The 23,502-nt window shown below is 44.2% G+C and overlaps 1 protein-coding gene across 2 annotated transcripts in view; it reads right to left on the minus strand.

The window, feature by feature from the left end:
• Positions 1-23,502, minus strand: part of wwp2 (WW domain containing E3 ubiquitin protein ligase 2) — a 260,110-nt gene that overhangs the window by 103,361 nt on the left and 133,247 nt on the right. For both annotated transcript variants that reach the window (XM_038806387.1, XM_038806386.1), the window contains exon 7: positions 2,626-2,768. In XM_038806387.1, the coding sequence (XP_038662315.1) occupies positions 2,626-2,768 (143 nt within the window). The remainder of the gene's footprint in view (positions 1-2,625; positions 2,769-23,502) is intronic.

A 23,502-nucleotide genomic window follows, 5' to 3' on the forward strand; every position in this document is an offset into this window, starting at 1 on the left:
TTGAAGCTTCCCTGTTGAATAAGCAATTTTTACAAAAAGAAATGTAGCTGGTTATTCACGGTACTTTTGCAACCATTCATTCATATAATGTAAGGCGCAATCCTCTTCTAACATTTAGATTCCTGTTATTTTAAGTACTACTTTTGGCTTGCTTCTATGTACTTTAATAAATATCAGATCAGAGTTCAGAATTTTAAACCCCAGTATAATCGATATTGAGAGATGATTAAGAAAATCTACCGGAAATAGTTAAAACATAATTGGACAAGTACTCAAGAGCTCAAATCTAAACTGCTTGGGCAGCACGGTGGCACAGTGGTTAGCACTCTGCCTCACGGCACCGAGGTCCCAGGTTCGATCCCGGCTCTGGGTCACTGTCCACGTGGAGTTTGCACATTCTCCCCGTGTTTGCGTGGGTTTCGCCCCACAACTCAAAGGTGGGCAGGGTAGGTGGATTTGCCATCTAAATTGCCCCTTAATTGGGAAAAAATGAATTGGGTACTCTAGGTATACAAAAAAAGAAGAAAAGTCTAAACTAATTTTAGGAGGCAGACTATCATCAAATTATAAAACATGCGAGTACATTAGTGGTTACCAACAAGGTTCATACAGCTCAGGTCAATTCCAATATTGTTAATAGTCTTTCATTTACATAAGAGTCCACTGCTTTATTTCCAGATGGCTGATTCCCCCAACAAAGCTCCTTTCCAAAAATACCTGCTTGTAAGATGGTAGACAAAATCTAATACACTATTCTGACTTGCTGAATCGACTATACAGAGTCCATGGCTTCAAATGTGGTTTCGAGGAAACGCATTTTTGAAAGAAAACAAAAACTGTTCATAAACAGCCCTTATCAAATCTGGTTAAAAAAAACAATCAAATGCTTTGAGACTGTCAATAAAAATAAAACCATTGGACATAAAGTTGAACAACATTGGTTTCACCGGCACCCATTTTAAAAATTAATCTACGATATGCTTGTTAAAGTCTAATTATGTATTTTAAACTTGAACTATATTACTAAAGTGAAGAACACGTGGAATGTTCCCAATTCCGAAAAGTGCCATTGTCTAATGAGAATCAGCTCACACAGATTTGGTCAAAATGGGATAAACTATTTTTCAGTTGCATTTAGTTGGTAAGTTAGTGGTAACGGACAGTTGCACATCACCTCTCATCTCCTCTCCTGAAAAAACTAATTGGTAATTAGTTTTCCCATGGGCTTCCCATGTTCCACCCAAAATGATATTCGAGTAAATAACAATGGATATCCATAGCCTCAAAAAGAGCATTCAACAAAATGCAGAAGTTTCCTTCATTTGATTATTTGAAACAAAAAAACTTTCTGGAAGGGAAGACCGGAAAAGGAAGGGGCGGGGGTGAGCAGAGTAGGACTGGAACAAGAAACTTTCTGGATTTACTTTCAGAGCCCATCCAAAACTAGTTTCTGGAACAAATCTTCAGAAATTCCATAAATTTGGAAAGGATACTGCAAATGCATCGGGTGGATGTTGTTCCAAGAAAAATAATAAATGCATTTAGTGGGTAAGGCATTAAATTAACCGAAGGTAAACAGTTAAAAAATTTGGTCATGAAAAAAAATACCCGTTTGCCGGTAAGAAAGCTGTTCTGCTTTCATGAAAGATTTCAAGAATAAACATGAACTACGGGTTGGATTCTCCGCCCTGCCGCACCACATTTCAGGTTCACCCCACCGGAGGGATGCTCCGGTTCGCCAGCTGGTCAATGGGGCTTCCCATTGTGGGGCAGCCCCACGCCGTCGGGAAACCCTCCAGGCTGCCGGCAAAATTCCGGCAGAGAATCCAGCCCTACGTCTTTACTTAACAAAGAAAATTATTTTCTTTAGAAAGCAGCAATTAAGAAGGGTTGTAAAGATAAGCCAGCGAATTACAAACCAGTGAGTTTCAAGTCAGTGTTATTGGAGAAAATTCTGAAGGGGAGAATCTTATCTCCACTTGGAGAGACAAGGTTTGATCAGGGATGGTAATTTGATAAGGCGGATTCAAAATTGGCTTTGCTGGAGGAGACAGAAGGTGAGGACAGAAGGTTGCTTTGGAAGAAGAGGGTGCCTGATGCGATTGCACTGGAGGGGGTGCACAGGATGCTGCCTGGGATGAAACATTTAAGTTATGAAGAGAGGTTGGGTAGGCTTGGGTTGTTTTCGTGGAGCAGAAAAGACTGAGGGATGACCTGACCGAGGTGTACAAGATTGAGGGCGCGGGTAGGGTGCATAGGGAGCAGCTGTTCCCCTTAGTTGAAGGTCAGTCGCGAATGCACACATGTTCAAGGTGAGGGGCAGAAGGTTTAGGGAAGTGATGTGAGGAAAAACCTACTTACCCAGAGGGTGGTGACGGTCTGCAATGCACTGCCTGGGAGGGTGGTAGAGGCAGGTTGCCTCACTTTGCAGGTCATAACATTCAAGGATGTGGGCCAAGTGCTGGCAAATGGGATTCGGTAGGTTGATCAAGTGTTTTTCACATGTCGGTGCAGATTCGATGGGCTGAAGGGCCTCTTCTGCACTGTGTGATTCTATGAATTGGCAAAGTTACCAGCACTGTCTGCATAAGATTAAAAACTCAATGAAACTTTATTAGTACTTGCCTATTCCACTAGATATTGCTGAGTGTGAAGGTATCCTGGATGCATGTTTCTGTTTACTCTGAGCACCATCAAGCACCCCATTCGCTGTGTTCTCTTCATTAATGGCAGGCCCTTGCACAGCAACACCATTCTGTCTGTGTGATCTGAGGAGAAAAACAGAAGACAATTAAATTCCATGAATGGCTTTCTAAGTTCTTTAATTTGTCACTTTCCTCAGACTAATATTGTGAAGTCTACAAACAAAAAAAAGTTTAATGATGGAGTATCCTTTTCTCTTCTTCTAAGATGCAGCACTCTGCCAATTGTCAATGTGTGGACCTGCACAACAGTAGATTTTCTTTCATTTGGTGAGCAAAATGAGCAACACTCAATTGTCACCAGATATGTAAGGGTAGAACTTACAATCTACCAGCTTGTAGCACAACTTGTGACTGAGAACATCTTGAAGTTGCATTTGCTTACTGTCAATACGTTATCAAATTGTGTACACCACTATCTATATATTTATATGCTGCAACACAAAAAAAAAAGTTCTTGAAGGTGTTGCTTTAACTTAAACGTAAGAGATGAGCACTTTAAAAATAGCTAGAGTCAGAATTATGTCCCTAGCTTTTCTGGATTCCAATGCTGAGTGGCAATTATCTCCAAAGTTTGAGGGAGGAGCCAAACCATTCCATGCTGTGTGATCTGCTCAGGTGTATGACTGGCAGACACTTTCCCATGTGGCTATCATTTATTTAAATTCAATAAGTTACAGAAATTGTGTTCAGAGGAAATTTCATGAGCTGAATTGTTCAACTTGTTGAGTTGCATCAAGGTTGTTGAAACTTTAAAGGTAGGTTACCTCGTTCAGTTGGAAAGGGAAAGATTACACAAAAAATATTGTATATAACAGCTTTGTATTTAAATTATGACTACTCATTGCTCTTGAAGTTGATTTACATATCAACTGCTAGTACAAATACATATATTAATGTTATTCATTTAATTGCTCCTCCATTGTTCAATAAATTCACTTGATAATTCAAATCTGATGTGCGACTGTATCTCAAGACCATTAGCAGTAAGATTATATTTCTGATTTTAAAAACAGGTTAAATGGATATGGGGACCAGGTAGGGAGGTGTATATGAGACCAGGAAGTGATCAGCCATGATCTGATTGAATGGCAGAGCAGGCTCGAGTGGCTGCATTGCCTACTTCTGCTCCTAAAGCCTATATTCCTATGTAGAGTTGCTTATATGATTAATCTATAAACCCAAGACCAAATTATCTAGAGTGAGAAGGTTAAAAAAACAACATGAAACATAAATGGAGGACAGAAATGCTGGCAAACTATCAAAAAAGGTCTTCACACTAGTCTGGAATAAGTCTTGGTTTTCAGATTCTTGAATAGAGAAAACTCATTTTCACATAAATTAATTTTGACACAAATTACAATCCTTCGCTCCTTTGAAAAGTAGGAATGTACGTGAGCTGTTTACAATAAAGCAATAGTTTGCTCCCCTTCGAATAATCTATCAAATGCCAGACAGAAAAGATTCACATAGTGAGAAACATTTCAGCAATTTTCCATTCTGCAGATTGTGACCTCAAACTAAAGTTAGGTTAATGATTATGTATTGCTGTAACATCTCATGTTATTAAATGTGCTAAATTAGGCAAAAAGACCCAATTGGAAATGTTTCAAGTGATGTAGAAACTGTCTAATTGCTTTCTGGCTCTTCTGCATCAAGAACACATGGGTATGATGGGCTGAATAACTTTGTCTGTGCTGTTTCAATCTGTGAAAATAATTTTATTCTTTGATTTTACCTACCCTCTTATTTTCAATCTCATTCGATATTCTCACATCAACAAGTGAAGAAGGTTGGAGGGTGACATGCTCGCACGCCTCGGCCAGCAGAAGGAAATATCAATAACAGAAGTGCACTGGAAATGTGGGCTTTTCACAGTAACTTTATTGCAGTGTTAATGTAAACCTACTTGTGACAATAAAGATTATTATTACTCTCATACTGTCCCCGAACCTCCAACACCCAACAGACCCAATTTTAACCCAGCTCTGCTTTTCAGCAACATCAGTAACTGTGAACATTCCACAACTCTAAAATACATCTTGCACACTTGCTTATTTACTTGAAGTACCAAAAACATGCAATTTCTGTAGAAGTACACCAGCGTATATACAAAGCCTCTTGGGGCAAAGTTTTCAGCACATCATGAACATGATTCTCGTTTGTAGAAAATACAATACAAATAGTCTGAAAGTATTCAAAAAATGCTTTGAATTAAAAGGTTTTGTTTTTTTAATTGTCTGACAAAAACTCACAATTTGCTTTTACCGACATTGGATGAAGGCGAAAAGCCCCTTAAAGCTTTCATTCACGTCCGGTAATGGGAAGAAATGTGTATTGCCTAATCAACTGTTTGCTAGCAGACGAACAAGCCAAAGTGGTCAGCTAGCAGATTTGCCAGCAAATCACAGCTAAACCTAAAAGGTTAAATTGAACAGCCCATTGTAAATTAGTGCAGGGATCATACTAAGCGATTAGCCCGTGCCCATTTATTGCAATTCAGGAACATGCACAATTTTGCTTTGCAAAATCCTTTGAAAGATCTCAGAGTCCAGCCTATGTGAGCTACACTCATCGGGGGCCGGTTTTGGGTGGGGGGGGGGGGGGGGGGGGGGGGGCGGCACACATCATGAGTGGTCATTCAAAGCTACCCTGCATGCTTAAAGGTAGTCTATGCTTCTTAAAGGGGTGGTGCATGGGGACTGCAGCAAGTGCCAGAGATTGCAATTAAGAGAATCTGACTGGAAAGAAAAAGCTCCAAGGTATCTGGATGTGTCACTGCAGGCCAGCACGAAGCAAGGAATGGAGAAGTCCTGAATCAGAAGGGGGAAAGCAAGTCTTCCAGACTGCGAAGCCAAAGGAGCAGGAGTAGATATCCATGAAGTGCAAAGCCCTAATAACCTTCATTGCCTTTTCTTTATTCATAGGACACAAGCTTTGCTGGGAAAGGCAGAGTTTATTGCTCATCCTTGATTGCCCTCAAGAAGGTGGTGACACTTTCTTGAATCCCAGCAGTCTATGCAGTATAGGTACACACACAGTGCTGTTACGGAGGGAGTTCCAAGATAATGATCCATTCTATATTTCCAAGAATGGGTGAGGCTTGGAAGGGGACTTGCAAGTGCTGCTGCCAGGTCATTGAGGTCACCAGTTTGAAAGGTGCTATCAACGGAGGTTTGGCGAGTTGCTGCAGTATATCTTGCAAGTGGGACACACTCCTGCCACTGTACATCAGTGGTGGAGGAAGTGAATGCTTGTGGTAATGGATGGAATGCCAATAAAATTGTATGCTGGTTGATGTCAAGTTTGAGTGATGTTGGAGCTGTACTCATCTTAACAAGTGGGGAGTATTCCACCACACTCCAGATTTTTACCATGGGAAGTAGGCAAGACGTTTTCTACAGAATTCCCAACTTCTGACCTGCTCTTGCAGTTACAGTATTTTATGCGGTTGGTCCAGTTAAGTTTCTGGTCAATGGTGACCCCATCACATTGACAATGATTGACGGTAAGCTGTTAGGGCAGTTTGGATTTGTCCTGCGATTTGTGGCTAGAACATACCTTGGCAATATTTTACATTGTCAGGTTGATGCCAGTAATGTAGCTCTCTGTACTAAAATGGCTTGGCTTGGGGTACAGATAGTTCTGAGTACAATTCTTTAGTACTACCAGCTGAATGTTTACAAGAACCGTAGCCTTTGCTGTATTTAGTACTTCGGGCCATTTCTTCACATTACATAATGCAAATCAAATTGGCTGAGGACAAGCATCTGTCATGGTAGGCTCTTCAGAATGAGTCAAGGTGGACCACCCACCTGGTACTTCATGATGGATCATCCACTCGCTGGCTCTCCCAGCATAATTGTGGAGCCTCCTTCACCAGTAAGTTGTTTAATTGTCCAGTAGTATTCATGATTTGGCAGGACTGTAGATGTTTTGAAATGTAGCGTTGGTTGTAGATTTGTCTATAGCAGTTTCTGTTTCTTTTAATAACGTTATTAAAATAGCTGCAGTTTTAGAGAGGGCTCCACATGGAAGGAAGGTGAAGGCCTTGTGGTAACTGCCCAGTTCAATGTGGCTATATCAACTGTAACTCAGGGGTGTCTAATGCATCGAAAAGCCTCAAAAACAAAGCTTTCATTAACATTCAGTAATGAGAAGAAAGTAGATGCTGCGATGGTCAGTGATACAGTGAAAGCAAGGTGTGGTATTGCTAATGAATGGGGTTGCCGTTACTGCTATTGCACTTGGGTGTGTTCTCCATGGGCAGCCAGGCAGAAAAGGACTGTTTTGGTTGCCTCGTTTCATCCTCTTCTTCCTTTCTCTACTCTTCATGGTCCTCAGCTGCTAGCTGTATAACTCGTAGTAAGGACTGTTCAATGATGGTGAGGCAATAGTCCACCATGAATTTTGGCACTCAATCTACCAAGTACTACAGAGCTCCTTCAGGCAGCATGATGATTGTTTCAGCACAACAATGGTCTGTTCGATCACATTTTATGGCTTGGCTTTCACTATGTGGAATTTGTGAGCATGGATTTTGCACCAGTATCATCAGTTATATTGTCAGCAGATAACCCTTGTCCCCTGTTGCCGTCTTCTGGTTAGTCGCATGGCTCAAATGCAGTTGATGTGGAATGAAGGCACCATGGCTGCTGCCAGGATGGTGGGAATTAGCCTGCATGGTCTGTTGCCTTTGGTCACACATCAGCTGGATTTTGAGATAGTGAAATGCTTTTCAGTTCAGATACATGGCAAAGTTGACACGCTGTAAGTGATATGCATATAATCAATGGCGCATTGAACCATGGGGGGAGTAATCATGGACAGCATGTGCTCACTCTACCTGCTTGCCTTTGGCAAGAGAGATGAAATATAGCTAGTCCTCCTTGAACATAAAGCTTCAGTGACTTCCTTTACACACAGCAGCCAGGCGCAAAAGATCAGTTTCACAGCAGCCGGCATTATGGTCCTGCTCTGAGGATGTAGTTGTGACTGCAGGCAGGTGGTACATTTCACCTGCTACATGTCGCTGCTGAAGAAGTGGACCTTGTTGAAATTCAGGTAAATTGCTTCCTGAGCTGCCTGGGAGGGAAGGGCCACCTGCAAAGAGTCCCTCTCCCAATTCACTTCCTCCATCTTCTAAAACTTGTCCATTCTCCAAGTAATATTGCATTCCAAGGGGAATGCTTAGCGGTGTGGCCAGGTCTGGGAACAACCGGTTTGTGCAAAAGCCTGAGGAGTCAACAAGACGTCCTTCAACACCTGCCATACCACTCCCTGAAGAAGCTTGCAACTTGAAACAATTAAGGAAAGCAGAAAGCAATTGTATGATCATACCAACAGCTGGAAGAAATCACAAAGCAACTAATCTGTAAGCAGCTGAACATCCTGTTAAATAGTACTGTCTTGGTGAGGGAAAGGGGGAAGCAGGAAGGAGATAATTCCTGCAGCTCAATTCCTGCAGCTCAACACTTGTTCAGCTGTGCACAGTTAACAAGAGCCTAGAATGCTGAGCTTCAAAATGATACTGCTCGTGTCAGTGTAGAATTGCACACTGATACACGCCAAAATTTACCTGCTCTGCATACTTCCAAAGAACATTCACTGCACATGCGCTCAACCCACATCCTTGTGGTGTCCAGTACGACCCCCTAGGTCTCCACATTATATTATTTTTTAAAAATATATTTTTATTCTCTTCCTTTTTCACATTTTCTCCCAAATTTACACCCACCAACAATAAACGATGATCAGTAACGAATATGCCAATCCCCATAACAATAACAACGATCCCATCCACCCACCAAACCCCCAAACAGCATCCCGCATGTTAACATAAACAAATAACAAAAAGGAATCAGGAATCACCCATAGTCACCATTAACACATACAGTCCCCCCAACCCTTCCAACGCCCTCCCCCCTCGCAATGTTCGATGTAATCCAATTCTTGAAAGTGCATAATGAATAACGCCCATGAATTGTAGAACCCCTCCATCCTTCCCCTCAGTTCAAATTTGACCTTCTCAAGAGTCAAGAATTCCAGCAGGTCCCCCCCCACCACGACAGGGCACAGGGTGGAGAGATTGATCTCCATCCCAACAGGATCTGCCTTCGGACGATCAACGAGGTGAAGGCTACAACATCTGCCTCCGCAAGCGTTTCCAACCCTGGCTGGTCCGACACCCCGAATATGGCCTCCCGGGGGCCCAGGTCCAGTTTCACCACCTTCAGCTGTATCAGCCCCAACCTCGCACACGAGGTGGAGGTGGGGATGTTCACCCTCCGGAGCACCTCACTCCAGAATCCCTCCTCCATACCCTCTCCCAACTCTTCCTCCCACTTTCACTTGATCCCATCCAGCGGTGCCTTCTCCTTTTCCAAAATTGCCCTGTAAACCGCTGACACTACCCCCTTCTCCAGTCCCCCTGTTGTCAGCACCTCTTCCAGCAATGTGGAGGCCGGATTTACCAGGAAGCTCTGTATCTCCTTTCTGGCAAAGTCTCGAACCTGCATGTATCTAAATATGTCCCCCTGCTCCAGCCCATACTTTGCTCCCAGCTCCTTCAAACCTGCAAACCAACCCCCCAAGAAACAAATCTTTCAGTGTCCTAATTCCTTTCTCCTCCCACCTCAGGAAATGTCCATCCCACTGCCCTGGCTCAAATCTATGGTTTCCCTGAATCGGCATTTCCCTTGAACCTGCCCCCAACCCGAAGTGCTGGCGAAACTGCCTCCAAATTCCCAACAAAGCTATTACTACCGAACTCCCCGAGTATTTCCCCGGGGCTGTCGGGAGCGGCGCTGTTGCTAGTGCCTTCAATCCTGACCCCCTAAACAAACTCTCCTCCATTCTGACTCATTGGGAGTCAACCCTTCTGACCTAGCTCCGTACCTTAAGTAATAATACTTCAGGTTCGGAAGACCCAAACCACCTGCCTGCCTTCCTCTCTGTGGTAGCACCTTTCTAATTCTGGCCACTTTCCCTCCCCATATGAACGAGGTAACCATCCCTTCAATCTCTCTAAAATATGCCTTTGGCAGGAAAATCAGCAGGCATTGGAAAATAAACAGAAATCGCAGCAACACATTCATTTTAACGGCCTGTACCCGACCCAGAAGTCTCCACGTTACATTAGTGAAATAAGAAAGCAGTTTTTGAAAAAATTGCTTTGTTTTAACTTTTGCTTCATAGTGCGTGCTATCCTAAATAGTCTGCTCAAATTAATGTTGACTTTTTCAAAGGCCAAATTATGTCTGTAGGTGCACTGAAAGCCAAGATGCCAGAACAATTAAGAAAAATTGGGCTCACATTTACTTTTTAAAAAAAAAACAAAATATTGTTAACAGATGTCAATTACGACAATGCAGAATCTTTCAATGTGGCACGGCAGTTATTGTGGGACAGTGAGATTAGCAGTTTACCCGTGATCTTGCATTGCTTCTGTTTTTCATTAAAGGGATGAAACAACTGGCAAAGCATATCTGATTATTCAGAAAAAAGTATAAACAATATAGACATTGATATGCAAGAGGAAGAGCAGAATTACGACCGAGGAATTTGCCAGTTGTAAGTCTCTTTTTCACCGACTCAGCGTGTGGCTGGTGTCACGTTTCCTCAAAGATGAGGGAATGCGAATTGTTCTAAATTATGATTTGAGAATAGAATGCTAAACTCGATCATATGTTCAGTCTCATTTGCTAAAACAAAGTGTACTGCTGGCCTTCAAGCTGTGATTATAGATTATTGAGAAGGAGAGCATATTTCACTGACATTTGCAATCAAGTTTCCGATCAAGTCTGAGTAGTCAGCTGGTGAAGAAAAGCATAAAAGGAATGGGGGCTTCTTACTCCATCGCTCTACCATACTGCCTGATGGTCCAAACAGGGAGCAATATTAACAAAAGCGATATTCATAAACTGGGCTGTTCTGTCCTTTAGACCATGCAAGGAAATTAGAAAAGGCCAAGAAAATTACAAATCATTACACGCGCAGAATCATTAGCCCAGAATAATATTTTATATTTTTATAGTGTGTTTGACTCTTGCAGAATCTAATTCTTTCACAGAACTGTAACCAAGTCAAAATACAGACTGCAATAATTATACACAATTGATGAAGGACTTGAGAGAATATGTATTTCTCATTGGAAATGACACAATATTAATATATCCTCATTCTAGAGTATGAATTTGTGCGTTACAAAATCCTGGGTCCAAATGTTTACCGTACAAGTTCATGTTGGGGAAACCTTGAATGCATTTTAAAATTCTAATTGACACGTGTAACATAATTCATATTTATCTAAAATGTGATCATGTGTGTACAGTGACAGCTGAATCAGTCACTCCAATTCAGTTCCAGAAGTCATCCTGGAACCAAAACGTTTCCCTCTCCACAGATGCAGGCACACCCGCTAACTTTTTCCAGCATTTTATTTTTATTTCATTTGTAAACATTGACAGCTTAACTAGCCACTCCAATTAAGTAGAAACGTTTCATGTATGTACCAAAGATATATTGTCACGAACGCTGAACTTTACAAGACAATTATGTTTTGAAAGGTGCCTTTATCCCAAAGTAAAACCGAGAATTCTGGAAAGGGGTTTCCAGGTAGCATTCCTGATTAATTCCTCAGTTTGTCGTCTGTTCATTGGGGCGGGGCTTTGGACTATGGTACTGTTTTGTACTTAGTTTACCTGCTCCTTTCCTCTTTTGGAAATCAATAATGAAACGAAAATGAAAATGAAAATCGCTTATTGTCACAAGTAGGCTTCAAATGAAGTTACTGTGAAAAGCCCCTAGTCTCCACATTCCGGCGCCTGTTCGGGGAGGCTGGTACGGGAATTGAACCGTGCTGCTGGCCTGCCTTGGTCCGCTTTAAAAGCCAGCGATTTAGCCCAGTGTGCTAAATCAGATAAAAAATAATCTAGAGAAGAAAAAAAATACTCAGTTCGGAGAAATGTCGATGTTGTCCGGTTGCCATGGGGAGAGAAATTCAAACAGAAACCCATTGTGGTGGAATTGCAGTTTTAACACATTTCACAGTACCTTAGTGTTGGGGTGAGTGACTAGGGCAGAGGCACCTGCACTTTATGTTATATTTATATTAAATACACACTGTTTGCTATTATACTAAGAATGTATAAATCCTAGCCAAAATGGAGGATAACAAGTTGCAGAGGCATCATGGGGTTTATTTGGCCACATTGTTGCAGCAGGTTAGTTTACACAGACACACGCAATGACTCATTCGGCAGCTAGACCAGATTAAACCGACACAATAGCCTATTCAGCAGCTGGTCGAGATTACGACAGGCAGTTGTCGCCGAACAATGGAACCAGCTAACAAAGTCAAGGTGAGGAAATCTCAAGCTTGCGAGCTATTGTGGAGACCTAGGGACCAGGTTGCTAAGAGTCAAGAAAAACATCATTTCAGAAACCTTTGCCTGTCTATGAGTTGTCATGCAGCCCCATCATGTCTAATAACTAATTTCATTGGATCTATATGTAATCTATAATCTGTACAATTGGCTCATGTCCAGCTGAAGTGGGTTGAGTAACTGTTTGAAAATGCATAAATATTGATGATTTGCCTTTATTCAGGGAAGACGCGCATAGCGTGCCCAGCGACTTGCTTCCCGCCGACGTAATCAATAAACTGTTTGACTACTGGAGCATACCCGAGTGTGGAGTGATTCTTCCAGGATTCTTTTCTGCTAACACTCAGTGACAAAGGGCAGCTGCAGCTGTGACACAGGTTCAAAGGGCAGCTGCAGCTGTGACACAGGTTCAAAGGGCAGCTGCAGCTGTGACACAGGTTCAAAGGGCAGCTGCAGCTGTGACAGGTTCAAAGGGCAGCTGCAGCTGTGACACAGGTTCAAAGGTCAGCTGCAGCTGTGGCACAGGTTCAAAGGTCAGCTGTGACACAGGTTCAAAGGTCAGCTGCAGCTGTGACAGGTTCAAAGGTCAGCTGCAGCTGTGACAGGTTCAAAGGGCATCTGCAGCTGTGAAGCAGGTTCAAAGGGCATCTGCAGCTGTGACACAGGTTCAAAGGGCATCTGCAGCTGTGACACAGGTTCAACGGGCATCTGCAGCTGTGACACAGGTTCAACGGGCATCTGCAGCTGTGACACAGGTTCAAAGGACAGCTGCAGCTGTGACAGGTTCAAAGGACAGCTGCAGCTGTGACACCGGTTCAAAGGGCATCTGCAGCTGTGACACAGGTTCAAAGAAGCTGGTACTGTGGAAAAGCAGGGAGAACCATTTTGTGTTAATGACAAAGCAGGATGCTTTTGGTTTCTGCTTAATAGAAAGGGAACAGACAGGGCTCTTGAAGATTTAACAATGGGGAGTTATCGAGATGTTTCTGCAGTCCTGCCACATCCAGTCATAAATGGTGGTGGACAATTAAACAACTCACTGGAGGAGGCGGCTCCGGAAAAACCCCCAACCTCAATGATGGAGGAACCCAGCACATCAATGCAAGATAGAAGGCTGAAGCATTCACAATAATCTTCAGCCAGCCAACTTTAGCCAAGTGGATGATCCATGTTGGCCTCCTCTGGAGGATCCCAGTATCTCAGATGCTAGAACACAGCCAATTTGACTTACTCCATGTGAGATCAAGAACCGCCGAAGTCACTGGATACTCCAAAGGCTATGGGCCTCGACACTATTCCAGCAATAGTACTGAAGGCGTGGTCCAAAACTTGCCGTGTCCCCGAGCCAAGCTGTTCCAGTACAGCGAACACACTGGCATCTACCCAGCAATGTGGAAACTTGTCCAGCTGTGTGCTGTACAGTAAAAGCAGTATATGCAACCCGGCCAATTACTGCCCCATCAGTTTACTCTCAATCATCGGAAAAGTAATGGAAGGGGTCCTCATCACGCCATCAAGCAGCACATGCTTAGTAATAATCTGCTCACGGACGCTCAGTTTGGGTTCCACCAAGATCACTCAGCTCCTGACCTCATTACAGCCTTGGTTCAAACATGGATGAACAAGCTGAATGCCAGAGGTGTGTGAGTGCCTTGACATCAAGGCAGCAGATGACCTTGTATGGCATCAAGGAGCCCGAGCTAAACTGGAGTCAATGAGTATCGGGGGGAAACCCTCCGCTGGTTGGAGTCATACCTGGAACAAAGGAAGATGGTTGTGGTGGTTGGAGGTCAATCATCTCAGCTCCAGGATATCACTGCAGGAGTTCCTCAGGGTAATATCGTAGATCCAACCATCTTCAGATGCTTCATCAGTGACCTTCTTTCCATCATAAGATCAGAAGTGGGGATGGTTGCTTATGACTAACACAATGTTCAGCACCATTCACAACTCCTCAGGTAATGAAGCAGTTCATGTCTAAATGCAGCAAGACTGGACCACATCCAGGCTTGGGCTGACAACTGGCAAGTAACATTTGCGCCACACAAGTATCAGGCAAATACCATCTCCAATAAGAGAGAATCAAACTAACGCCCGTGGACTTTCAAAGGCATTCCCAAAGGGTGGCACAGTGGTGAGCATTGCTGCCTCACAGCGCCAGGATTCAATTCCAGCCTAGGGTGACTGTGTGGAGTTTGCACTTTCTCCCAATGTCTGCGTGGGTTTCCTCCCGGGTGCTCCGGTTTCCTCCCACAGTCCAAAGATGTGCCAGTCAGGTGGATTGGCCAGGCTAAATTGCCCCCGAGTGTCCAAAAAAGGTTAGGTGCGGGAACTGGGTTACAGGGATGTGGAGGGGGGGGGGGGGGGGGGGGGGGGGCTATGTAAGGTGCTCTTTCAGTGGGCTTGTGCAGACTCGATGGGCCAAATGGCCTCCTTCTGCACTGTAGGGATTCTATGGCCATCTCTGAACCCCCCACTATCAACATCCTGGGAGCTACCATTGATCAGAAACTGAACTGGACTAACCATATAAATACTGCGGCTACCAGAGCAGGTCAAAGGCTAGGAATTCTGTGGCGAGTAACTCACCTCCTGAAGCCCCCCAAATCCTGTCCCCAATCTACAGTGCACAAGTCAGAATTGCCTGGAGGAGTGCAGCTCCAATAACACTCAAGAAGCTCAACACCTTCCAGAGCAAAGCAACCTTCTTGATTGGCACCCCATCCACAAACATTAACTCCTCTCCACCACTGACAGCACTGTACAGTGGCAGCAGCATGTACCACAAGCTGCACTGAAGGAACTCATCAAGGCTCCTTCCAAATCCACGACCACTAACACCTGGAATGATAAGCTCAGCAGACACATGGAAATACTGGCACCTAGAAGTTCTCTTCGAAGTCACTCAGTCTCCTGACTTGGAAATATATCGCTGTTCCTTCACCATCACTGGGTCAAAGCCTGGAACACTCTTTCTAACAGCACTGTGCATGCACCTACACCACAAAGTCTGCAAGAAGGCGGCTCCCGACCACCTTCACTAGGGCAATTAGAGATGGGTAATAAATGCTTGTCTGACCAGCAATGTCAATATCCTGTAAATTAATTTTAAAAAGACGTGCCTTGTTAGTGATCCAGGCAGTTCCCAGACTTATGACACAATTAGTTTCTAAACACCATGTTCTAAGTCGGAACATCATAAGTTGGAACTAGGTTTTCGACAGGAACAATGTTATAAATGGGGGACTGGTTCCAGAACCAAGATCTGATATGACTATTCGGTGAAAACAGGGTAAGTTTTGAGATCATGCTTCAGCATAATTGCCTTAGCGTAGTAGATTTCCCATTCTGTAATAGTGCCTACACTTTCAAAGACACTTCTTGTTGCCCTTCCCAAGGTTGTGAAAGGCAGAACATAAAGGAAGATATCAGTTAGTGATGCGCAACTGTTCACTGGTGCGGTGTCGTAAATTCAAAACCAACGTAATAAAGTCAAAACCGGGTGTCAATTTCTAAACGTCGCAGGTATCAGTTGCTGTAACTCGAACATCACAAAGTCGAGGACTGCCTGTAATCATATTTGGCAAAGCCGATCTAAGTGAAATGTTGTCAAAGGTGCCTGGAAGTTTAGATGTGGCATGGCGGGGTGATGTGTGCCTCCACCGGTGGGCTGGAAGTGACTTTGGGGATGTTCCTTTAATGCTGAATGGCTGCCAGAAGCATGATGTACAGTAAAAAGGTTGTGTACGGTATATTTTAGTTGCATTAGCTGGTTAAAGCAAAAGTACCTTTTCTTTAGTTTGATGCATTAGTTGTCTGTTAATCAATGCTTGATTTATGCTGATTTTAATTTGTTTGCTACAGTAAAAGTCTTAGAAAGTGAAATCTTAGCCTTCAGTTCTTTCCTGTGGTTTCTGGGTCATTCATGCCTTTTAACAAATTATTGGTCTGTAAGGGGACTGTGACAGTATATGACTATTGAACGGGCTTAAGGGGCTGAATTACATACTCCTGCCCTTCTGTTGCCATATCAACAATGTTGTACGGTTTCCTTCAACAGGTTTCGCTCAGAGGTTCAGGGGCTTGTACGGTTGAATAGTAGCATTGATTGGTAACACATAACCATTTACCTATATAAAAAGTATGGCCCAAACCCGGAGCTAACTCCATGTTGACTTCTCCTCAACTCTCTCCATTCAACTTTGTCTCCGTTTCACGATTATGTGACTCTTTATATCATACTATGGGTGGTACTGTTCTCTAGTCCCACATTATACTTGCTGTGCAAAAACCTTTATACTACAAAGAAATCTACAATTGCCACATGCGAAGGCAAACTAAAATGACATGTTAAATAATCCTGTTAAATATACGGGAAAGAAACTTGAAGGAAGAAAAAAAAACTTATGGCGAAAGGCTTGAAGGATGGCACAAAGAAGACTTCAGAGAATCACAGGATTGTTATTGAGCCATTATTCCTCCTTCTCCCTGCATCTCTGCACATCCTTGCTTCTCACTTCTACACACTGAAGTTTGAATTTCCAGAAGAGTCAAATAAAGGCATTTTGCACATGTGTTATAGGCAAGCCAGAAACTTTTAGGTGAAATGGCAAATGATCTAATGACACAACCCTTTCAAAGAGGAGCGTATTTACAGAAAATCTGTCCAAGTTTTAAGACAAATAGAAACCAGCCGGAGGCTGTTAAATTCCCCACCATCCTGTGCAAAAAGGGCCATTGTTGGACATGTTTGCCTATTTTACAGATAAATATTCAGCTTGCCTTCATTTATGAGCCTTAGACTTGAGTCTTTCCTTGCAACACTGGACTTACTATATCAGTTCCAAAGATTTAGCACAAAGCAGCTCCACACTCCTTCACGACCAGGATTTATTTTAGATTTTCACCAGAAAACCATTAACATGGAGTCAAAAGCGGCAATTACACAGTCTAATATTTTAATTGCTGAATACAAGTTAGTCCAAAATCACACAAATGTAAATGTTTACATCAAAGTGGTATGACTATTTTACACAAGATAATTCAATTGAAATTCATAAACTAATCTCTTTGCTCTTTATGTTTAAGACTGAAACAGTACAGCTGTACCTCCTTTCAAAATGGATTTTAACCACCTCTGACAAAGGCCCATCAGCATTATCATGTCACCCAATATAGGCACCAGGAAGTGAATCTTTTCTTCTTGACAATTTGCTCCACTTTCCACTTCTCTTGAAACCATTGGCCCTTTGGTGGAAGCTTGTTCCATGCGTGACTGGCACCCTTGCTACCCCAAGTAACAGGTGTTGGCTATACGGCCTCTCAAGCCAGCGCCGCCATTCAATAAGATCATGGCTGATCTTGTAATTCAACTCCACTTTCCTGTCCAAACCCCATATCCGTTTATCCTGAGGCTACGCCACCCAGTTCCAAAGAAGAGTCAAATTGGACTCAAAACATTAACTCTGTTTCTCTCTTTGCAGATGCTGCCAGACCAGAAGTTTTTCCAGTACTTTCTTTTATTTCAGGTCTCCAGCATTCACAGTATTTTTCTTTTATTAGTACCCCAGCTTGTTCAGTCTGTTCAGCTAGTCACATCCCCTCGGCTCCGGCACTCACAGCCCCTCGGCTCCGGCACTCACAGCCCCTCGGCTCCTGCACTCATATCCCCTCGGTTCTGGCAGTCACAATCCCTCGGCCCCAGCAGTCACATCCTCTCACCTCGGCTCCGACACTCAACCCCTCGGCCCCGGCACTCACAACCCCTCGGCTCCGTCACTCCCAACCCCTCTTTCCCGGCATTCACAACCCTCGGTTCTGGCTCACACAACCCACAACCCAACAATATACATTAATTATCTGGAAGAAGGTACTGAAGGCACTGTTGCTAAGTTTGCAGATGATACAAAGATCAGTAAAGGGACAGGTAGTGTTGACGAAGCAAGGGGGCTTCAAAAGGACATGGACAAACTAGGAGAGTGGGCAATGAAGTGGCAAATGAAATACAATGTGGAAAAGTGTGAGATTATGCACTTTGGAAGGAGGAATTTAGGCATAGACTATTTTCTAAATGGGGAAATGCTTAGGAAATCCAGAAGCACAAAGGGACTTGGGAGTCTTTGTTCACGATTCTCTTAAGATTAACGTGCAGGTTCAGTCGGCAGTTAAGAAGGCAAATGCAATGTTAGCATTCATGTCAGGAGGGCTAGAACATAAGACCAGGGATGTGCTTCTGAGGCAGTATAAGGCTCTGGTCAGACCCCATTTGGAGTATTGTGAGCAGTTTTGGGCCCCATATCTAAGGAAGGATGTACTGGCTTTGGAAAGGGTCCAGAGAAGGTTCACAAAAATGAACCCTGGAATGAAGAGTTTGCCGTATGAGGAATGTTTGAGGACTCTGGGTCTGTTCTCATTGAAGGATGAGACAGGGATCTTATTGAAACATACAACATACTGCGAGCCCTGCATCGAGTGGACGTAGAAAGGATGTTTCCACTCGTAGGAAAAACTAGAACCAGAGGACACAATCTCAGACTAAAGGGACAATCCTTTAAAACAGAGATGAGGAGGAATTTCTTCAGCCAGAGGGTGGTGAATCTGTGAAACTCTTTGCCTCAGAAGGCTGTGGAGGCCAATTCACTGAGTGTCTTTAAGACATTGACAGATAGGTTCTTGATTAATAAGGGGGATCAGGGGTTATAGGGAGAAGGCAGGAGAATGGGGATGAGAAAATATCAGCCATGATTGAATGGCGGAGCAGACTCGATGGGCCGAGTAGCTTAATTCTGCTCCTATGTCTTATGGTCTAACCCTTCGGCTCTGGCACACTCAACCCACTCGGTTCCGGCACTCACAATCCCTCAGCTCTGGTTAGTCACAACTCCTTGGCTGCGGCACTCACGTCCCGTCGGTCCGGCAGTCACAACCCCTCAACCCTGGTTACTCCCAACCCCTCGGCTCCCGCACTCACAGCCCCTCGGCTCCCGCACTCACGTCTCCTCAACCCTGGTTACTCACAACCCCTCGGCTCCCGCACTCAACGGCCCCTCGGCTCCCGCCCTCCCAACCCCTCGGCCCCCGCCCTCCCAACCCCTCGGCCCCCGCCCTCCCAACCCCTCGGCCCCCGCCCTCCCAACCCCTCGGCCCCCGCCCTCCCAACCCCTCGGCCCCCGCCCTCCCAACCCCTCGGCCCCCGCCCTCCCAACCCCTCGGCCCTCTCCCTCCCAACCCCTCGGCCCCCGCCCTCCCAACCCCTCGGCCCCCGCCCTCCCAACCCCTCGGCTCCCGCCCTCCCAACCCCTCGGCCCCCGCCCTCCCAACCCCTCGGCTCCCGCCCTCACAACCCCTCGGCTCCCGCCCTCCCAACCCCTCGGCTCCCGCACTCCCAACCCCTCGGCTCCCGCACTCCCAACCCCTCGGCTCCCGCACTCCCAACCCCTCGGCTCCCGCACTCCCAACCCCTCGGCTCCCGCACTCCCAACCCCTCGGCTCCCGCACTCCCAACCCCTCGGCTCCCGCACTCCCAACCCCTCGGCTCCCGCACTCCCAACCCCTCGGCTCCCGCACTCCCAACCCCTCGGCTCCCGCACTCCCAACCCCTCGGCTCCCGCACTCCCAACCCCTCGGCTCCCGCACTCCCAACCCCTCGGCTCCCGCACTCCCAACCCCTCGGCTCCCGCACTCCCAACCCCTCGGCTCCGCCACTCACAACCCCTTGGCTCCCGCCCTCCCAACCCCTCAGCTCCCGCACTCTCAATCCCTTCTCTCTGGTTAGTCACAACTTCTGTCTTGTTAGTTATTACCTCTCAGTTCTGGTATCATACTCACCAATTTTCTTTGCACCTTGACAATGCCTCTACCTCCTTTTTGCTATGGAGACCAGAACCAAGTTCAATGCTGCAAATAAGGTCGAACTAAAGTTCTATAAAAGTTTGACATGACTTTCCTGTTTTTCAATCTATCCTTCTAGAAACAAAGAACATTTGTTTTTTTTAGTAGCCTTATTGATCTGCAAAAAATGACTTTTACTGATTTGTTTATCTTTACTTCGGGATTCACTTGTTCCTTTGATCTCATTTAGGTCCTTTTCATCCAAGCAGGACATGACCATCTTATTTTTCTTCCCAAGATACACACCTGACATCTACCTATATCGAAAGTAATTTCCCAATTAAATGCCTAATCTGCATATAAATCTTCTTGCATTAATTAACCTTGGAGTTTGAAGGCCAATTATAAGAACCCCACCAACCATCTCCCTTTCTCCCCCACACCGCTATGTCCTAATCTTTGCATAGACTGAGTATTAAACTTAGAACATTCCTAGTCTGTATGGCTAAGCTATTAACTTGAGTAAATTCAGAACCCTTGCTGGCGCCAGGAAACAAGATTTTCCAAGCCAGTTTCCAGAAACCACCCCAACGCCAGTGTGTTCAGTGAAGCAACTGTGGATAAAGAGCTAAAACTAAGTGGAAAAAAGCATATCAGTGCCTGGGTACCATAACATAGTCCCAATCAAATGGACAGACACTCATTCTTTTGTAAATTAAGTTTTGGCTTACTTTGCAAACACTGGTGAAGAATGACATGTTACACCGTAATCTGGACCCACATTTGACTGGCATAAACAATGATGGACCGTTTTCATGGAGAGTATCTTTTAGTCTTCTTTTGCAAAAGCACTTTCAAGTGTTGGATTTTTATCTAGTTTAAAGTAAAGTTATTTTGCAAGTGAATTTAGTGCTCTTCTGCTGTTATCAATTGATGTGCCAAGCACAATCAGACCAGATACAGCAATGAGCTATAGAACAAAATTCAAAATCCTTTCAGCAAATGTGCCCTACAGAATGAAAAAGTGCAGTCTTCGCCTCATAATTCAAGACTTTAAGCACTGCTTTGACTTTGTGTTATTTATGTTGAATTCAAATAATTGAAAAGGCTAAAACATAAATACAAATATTACTGAACTAATAGGTTGCAATGATAAATTAAAATCAGAGCTCTGGAATTGCAAGGTTGCAAGATTAAAACTAAATGTCTGTTCAACAACAATTAAACTGTCACATCCCTAATTGCAACAATTTAAGGTAATCTCAAAGGACATCTGTATTTAAAATGAAAAGATGGAATCTATCCCCTATCTTTGTTTCAAAACTACACATGTTTCACGGCTTAATTTTGTTTTTAAATGAAACTGTTCATGATTTTAGGCCATAGATTCAACCATGTTACATCAACATGTCAAAGTCAAAGCTTTGACTTACCAGAAGACTGAGAAATTTCATACTCTATTAACAAAAACTGCACCAAGAGTTTTTTCTCTTTGTAAAAATGCCACATTGTAGTCTCAAGACACAGACATCTTTGATCAGCCCTTGCAGTGATGGGCCAACAAAGCCGTATCTTCAGGGAAGTGGGATGAAAAATTTCGGAGATGGGAGGAGAAAGGAATTAGGACACTAAAAGATTTGTTTCTTGGTGATCGGTTTGCAGGATTTAAGGAGCTGGGAGCCAAGTATGGGCTGCAGCACGGGGAAATATTTAGATACATGCAGGTTCAAGACTTTGCCAGAAAGGAGATACAGAGCTTCCCAGTAGAGCCGGCTTCCACATTGTTGGAGGAGGTGCTGACGACAGGGGGACTGGAGAAGGGGGTAGTATCGGCAGTTTACGGGGCTATTTTGGAAGAGGAGAAGGCACCACTGGATGGGATCAAGGCAAAGTGGGAGGAAGAGTTGGGAGAGGGTATGGAGGAGGAGTTCTGGTGTGAAGTGTTCCAGGGGGTGAAGACCTCCACCTCATGTGCGAGGTTGGGGTTGATACAGCTGAAGGTGGTATATAGAGCACACCGTACAAGGGCGAGGATGAGCCGGCATTTTGAGGGGGTAGAAGATGTGTGTGAACGTTTGGGGGGGGGGGGGGGGGGGGCAAACTACGTTCATATGTTTTGGTGCCGGCCAAAGCTGGAGGATTACTGGAAGGAGGTTTTTTGGGTAATCTTTAAAGTGGTGCACATAAAACTGGACCCGGACCTCCTGGAGGCCATATTCGAGGTGTAGGACCAGCCGGGGTGGAAATGGGTGCAGAGGCAGATTTTGTAGCCTTCGCCTCATTGATCGCCCGAAGGCGGATTGTGTTAGGGTGGAAATCAACCTCTCCACCCTGTGCCCTGGTGTAGTGGGGGGACCTGCTGGAATTCTTGACTCTTGAGAAGGTCAAATTTGAACTGAGGGGAAGGATGGAAAGGTTCTACAATTCATGGGCATTATTCATTTTGCACTTTCGAAAATTGGATTACATTGAACATTGGATGGGGGGGCTGTATGTGTTAATGGTGACTACGGGTGATTCCTGGTTCCTTTTTGTCATTTGTTTATGTTAACATGCGGACTAATGTTTGGGGGTTTGGTGGGAGGATGGGATTAGTGTTATTGATATGGGGATTGGCATTGCATTCGTTACTGATTATTGTTTATTGTTGGGTGTAAATTTGGGAGAAAATGTGAAAAAGGAGAATAAAAATATATATTTTTTTTTAAATGATAAATTGGAATTTATCAAAAACACAGCAAAGTGGTTAACACTGCTGCCTCACAGCACCAGGGACCCAGGTTCAATTGCTGCCTATCTGTGTGGAGTTTGCATGTAGGCTTCCTCCAGATGCTTCGGTTTCCTCCCAGAGTCTAAAGATGGGCATGTTAGATGGGTTGGCCATGCTAAAAAATTTGTCCCTTGGTGTCCAAAGTGCAGGTTAGGTTACGGGGATAGGGAGGGGGAGTGGGCCTAGGTGACCCACCTGGAATGTTGGATCAGACTCAATGGATAATTCTATGGATAATTGGGCAATTTATGGACATACAACATTTTGTGTGAATTTACAGACAGGTACAGTGCCTCAAAACCAGCAAACGTGCGACCGAGGCCATGCCAGATTTCTGACCTTGCTGGATTTCAGTTCCGGCCATGGATATTTCAGGTCAAGTGGGATAAAGTGGGGCCAAGCATCGCTAAGAACAGGGGAAAAGAACAGTGCACCAGCTGAATGGGGATAACTAGATAGGCACCAGTCCGCACCACTGCAGAGCTGAACTGAATTGCTTAGGCAAAATGTTTTTTATTTTGCTCAATTAAATTTGATGCATGGCACATGGGCAAAAATGTCAGACTACTTTGGTTTTGACAGCCGGATTTGAGAGACTCGATTGCAATTTAAATTATTAGGCTATTTTACATACTAATCTCTACTTCTGCACATTCTGATTTGAATAGTAAACAAAGCAAATCAAGAATCCCAACCAACGTAAACGATTTTTGGTGGAAAAGTCTGCATATTACCTTACTTTAAATGGTAGTTGTACCAGCATAAAATACCAGACATAAAGATACTTCTGCAATTAGAAAAGATACATTACCAA

This window comes from Scyliorhinus canicula, chromosome 9 (genome assembly GCF_902713615.1).
Source record: "Scyliorhinus canicula chromosome 9, sScyCan1.1, whole genome shotgun sequence".
Classification (NCBI taxonomy): domain Eukaryota; kingdom Metazoa; phylum Chordata; class Chondrichthyes; order Carcharhiniformes; family Scyliorhinidae; genus Scyliorhinus; species Scyliorhinus canicula.